Raw genomic sequence first — 4,516 nt, forward strand, 5'->3', positions numbered from 1 at the left:
CTTGGACCAGTGCAGAGTGGTTTTCTTTGACTGATGAAGCAGCAGTGCAATGCCAGCAGCCCTGGTGGAGGGGAGCAGCTTCCCTTCTGCTAGGGGCAGCTGAAACGGCCCCTCTGACAGTGGTTTGAAAGGATGATGATGTGCTTGGAAGGTTTTCTGTGGCAGCCACCAAGGCCAGAGCCCGACTGCACCGTGCCAGGATTTTTAATGGTCCTCTGTGCATCCAAGGGGAGAAGCTGCTACAGCCTCACTGCTGAATCATTAACTTCCCTCCTCTGAGTCATTCTGCAGCCCTGTCACACATAGAGTGGACACAAATGGGGCTGAGGTGGGTGGTGGCTCCAGGTCGATAAAGAAGGCTTAGAAAACTGGTCATAGAAGACAGAGAATGTGTCTACAGAACAGATGAGCACCTTCTTGGACTAACCCATGCTGTGGGGTTTTGACATGGAGCCAGGACCTGCACCAGCAGCTGGGGCTGGTCCTTCTCTATTAACTCTCTGGGAGGTGACTGGTTGTTCTGGTAAAAAGGTGAGGATTGGAAAACAGCTTCAGGAGATGGTAAGACCTGTTAATGTAAAGACTAAGTGAAACCTTGCTAGGAGCAGGTGGCATGTCTGTTCCTCCTTGACCTTGCTAAAGCACAGCCAGGGTTGAGCTATGCTCAGCCTTTTCCAAAGTGTGTCACCAAACATGCCAGGAAGAAAAGTTGTTGTTTATCTGGCTGTGACACTCGGGGGTTCCTCTGAGGATGGGGCCCTGTTGCACTGAAAACTTGGCAGAGTCAAGTGTTGTACAGATATTTTTGTTTGGCTTTAAGCCTTCCTCTGCAGTGTTTACCAGCTTCAACATAGCAGCACAACTCCAAGGCAGGAGAGTCCGAAAGGGAAATGGACTGGGGGCTTTGCTGAATTAGCCCATTTGAAATGCAGGGAAGGAAAGGAAACAATGTGAAAAATTAATCACTACTTCCAAAAACCCTCTGCTTTTTGTTCTTACTGCCTAGATATGCCCACTGCTGGAGAAGGGAAGAGATATTGGCAGTGTTTACAATATGAATAGACTGGCAGTATGCTCATGCAGTTATTGTTGCTCTCTGGGTTTGGTGTGAAATCCTCCCTTGGGGACACATGGATCACTGCTGGTGTTCCCTGAGCTTTGTCACTAACATGACGGGACCAACAGCCAAAAGCATCAGTGTTGTGAATGTTGGACTCCTGAAAATCCATCTCTTCCTGACAGAAGTGAGACCTGAGCACTGGGCAAACCACCCAGCAGAAACCACTGTTTGGTGCTGAGTGGCTCAGCCCCCAGTCTGGGAGCTCAGCATCTGTGAAAACCACCTTCTTCCTTCTCAGAGCTCTCCTCCTGCAGCACACAGGGTTGCAGGGTGCACTGGACTGCACGGCAGGGAAACCAAGGCATCCACCTTGCACTCAAACGCTCCTGTTTCTGTTCTCTGCTAGCTGCAGAGTCACAAGGAGACACTCAGCACAGCAAACTTGTACACCTTGTCACTGGGCAGTGTCACACAGGCAACAGTGATGAGTTAGTGCATCACAGGCCATGGCTGATAACCAGCATGAGGGCACTAAGAGACTTCTGCACAATGTTGGTGGCTGCTCCTGTTTATCTGTCACCTCTTGTTGTGCCTCAGCCCACATCTGGTTCCAAAAAAATGCCCTTCTTAGGTGTGGGTCTTGGAAAACCTCCCTGAACCCATGCCTGGGCTGAAGGCAGAGATGCTGGAGAACAGCAAACACATGGCAATCCCCTGGGGCAGCTCACTGGGAAGCTCAGTCTCAGATGAGTTGGCTTTTATGTGTCCAGCTTTCCTAAAAGTCCCCATGTTTTCGATCATTGTTTCTGCATCAGGCACGACGGAGCTGGAAAGTCCCCATGTTTTGGATCACTGTTTCTGCATCAGGCACGACGGAGCTGCCAGATACAGAGCACTTGGCACACAAAATGCCATGGGTGAAAAATACCTCCTGAAGAGCTCAGTAGTTTGTGCTGGAGCTGGGCAGGGAGGAGGGAAGTTAAAAGCTCGGGGGAGGGTGGATTTTTGCTGGGGGCTGTATGAGTTGCAGCCAGCCTGTTACAGCAGGCAGGAGGGAGCAGGACTTGTAGGTGAGGACACTGATGAGGGACAGAGAAGTGGGTCATGCTGTGAGAAGCTGGAGGATGTTCAGCCCCACGTAGTGAGAGAGGAAGAAATGCAGGATGCCCAGGGCTGACACTGCAACGAGAATCCAGAGAACTCCAGTGCCAAGGTACATTGGGGTGAGCCTGGTGGGAGAGATGCATCCTGCTGAGACTGAGCCTTGCTGCTCCCGCCTGGAACTGTCCCTTCCTCTCTGCAGAAGTGGGGTGGAAGGACAGCTCCTGGCTGTCCCCTGCCCCCCTCTGTGGGGCCCCATACCATGCTCCTCTCTCGAGGGATCACACACACACCTGAAAGGGCTCGGAGCTGCTCCAGCCTTGCCTGTATCCTGTAGATGCCCCCAGCCCTGTAGCCATGCCCACATTATGCCTCAGAGACAAGGCTGAGTTATGCAGGAACCTTGAAGCATCCAGGAGTCCTGAGCTTCCCCAAAGCACATTATGTTCCCAAATACAACCTCTCAGGGGTTATCATGTACTGCAGGCTGGCAGAGGTGTTTACCTTTTCAAGGCTGATGCCTTGTATCCCGTAAAGTAGCAGTAGCGAGCGTAGAGATAGAGCAGACCCAAGGCTGCAGCCAGACCTGCGGTTGAGAGAGAACACAGTGACCATCTCCAAAGGCTTTTTAGAGCTGCTTTGAGCCAAGGAGGTCACCCAAAGTGAAGAAATAGAGACTCTATGTCCTCTGGCTCTACCCTCCCATCAGAGACAGAATTACTGCTTAATTTACTGTTCTGAAGGTGAGCAGGACCTGAGGACTGAGCCAGCACTCAAGGGAACAGATCCAGTGACAAACCAGGTAATGGGCTATTCTCACCTTGATGGAAGAAGAGTCCAGCCTGCCACAGAAGTACCAGGAAAATGGGAAAATACTCAGAGGAGTTCACCCTGGCAGGAAAAAGGAAGGTCATAAACAAGGCAAAGTAGGAAGGTCTTCTTTTTTTTTGCAAAGCAAGGGAAAGGCAGTGTCATTACACATGAGATCTGGCAAACATCACATAAAAGGAGTTTCTTACTGTGCTCGAAAGATCCTCTCAAATTCAGGTGGGCCTGAAATCTTTGGAGGAGAAATGCCAAACGCCCTCCTAGCATAGATCACCTGGAGGAAGAAGTAGGCTGCAGCAAAAGAGAGAAAAGTAGCAATGGTCAGTCCTGTGCTTGGTCACAGTGGAGTCAGGAGATGGCCAAAAGTTGGGGAAAAAGTTCTGCAGTCTCCTAACGCTGCACTCCTGCACAGCAGAGAAACTAGAGGAAAATCCCAGATACCTTCCAGTTAAGGAAAAGGAATGACCCAGTGCAACAGTGAAGAGGGAACTATGCAGTCACATACCAGCAGTGCTGTCTGCTTTCCCTCTTGCATAAGACCATCTCATCTACAGAAATCGTTACACAATTCAGATATGCTTTATTACTGCTGATGTCAAAGTTTTTTCAATCTTTTAGTTTTTTCCCCTTCTAAGTCCTGATAGCTGAATAAGGACAGAACTGATGCCACAGATAAGCCACCCAGATGCTGAATTAAATTGTCATGCAATGTGAAACCATGGCTAGGAGATGTTCCGTGTGACCCACCACAGCCCATCCTTCCACCTTTCCACACCACAGAGATCTTTGTCTGCTTATGTCTACATGCACGTCAGGAACTGGTGTAAATGCAAAGAAAGAAATTCTACATGTTTGCAGAGAGAAAGATCTACCAAGAAATTTCTGAACTGAGGAGTTAGGTCAGTTCAGAGAAAGGGCTTCCCAGGCACTCCTTTTATTGAATACTTTCCAAAACCCAGACAAGATATCAGTTCACTGACTGAAAGCAGCAAAGAGTCAGTTACACAGCAGATATTAAATAGGAAGGTGAAAGAAAATCAATGGAGGTACAATAGATTGACCCAGTGAGTATTTGGGCACATGCATCTGATGGTTCCTACCTTGCTCCAGGACTCCCAGGACTGACACGGCAGCCAGCAGATGAATCTGATCCAACATGTTGACTCTTCTAGATCCTAGAAAATCTGATTTCTTGATCAGAAGCTCCTCTGGCCTGGCTCAGTCCTTGGTGACGTGGCAGTCAGCCGTGGTAGCTGGCAGCATAGGTTTGCTCTAATTGAATAATCCAAAGGGCATATTTAGTTGGAGGTACTTAGACCCAGGAGGAGTTGCTTGCCCAGCTTGCCCATTGCATGCACTGTGGAAATGGAAATCAGTGGACACAGGTCTAACATTTCCATTCCCCACCCTCCCTTTTCCAGGAATGAGTTATAAGGAACTGGAAATGTCAGTAGAGAGCTATTGTGGGATATAAGAGCAGGGAACTGGGAGCTGAATGGATAAACAAACCTCAATAGCCCGTTAATT

General features: G+C 49.2%; 1 protein-coding gene across 1 annotated transcript; it reads right to left on the reverse strand.

Moving 5' to 3' along the window:
- Nucleotides 1–2,162: 2,162 nt before the first annotated feature.
- LOC103802950 (leukotriene C4 synthase-like) lies at nt 2,163–4,147 on the reverse strand. The gene is made up of 5 exons (XM_009075485.1): nt 4,090–4,147; nt 3,181–3,280; nt 2,982–3,052; nt 2,666–2,747; nt 2,163–2,289 (listed from the first exon to the last, which is right to left on the reverse strand). The coding sequence occupies exons 1-5, from the start codon at nt 4,145–4,147 to the stop codon at nt 2,163–2,165; spliced, it is 438 nt and encodes a 145-aa protein (XP_009073733.1).
- Nucleotides 4,148–4,516: the final 369 nt, after the last annotated feature.

This window comes from Acanthisitta chloris, unplaced genomic scaffold (assembly GCF_000695815.1).
Source record: "Acanthisitta chloris isolate BGI_N310 unplaced genomic scaffold, ASM69581v1 scaffold33605, whole genome shotgun sequence".
In the NCBI taxonomy this organism is placed as follows: Eukaryota; Metazoa; Chordata; class Aves; order Passeriformes; family Acanthisittidae; genus Acanthisitta; species Acanthisitta chloris.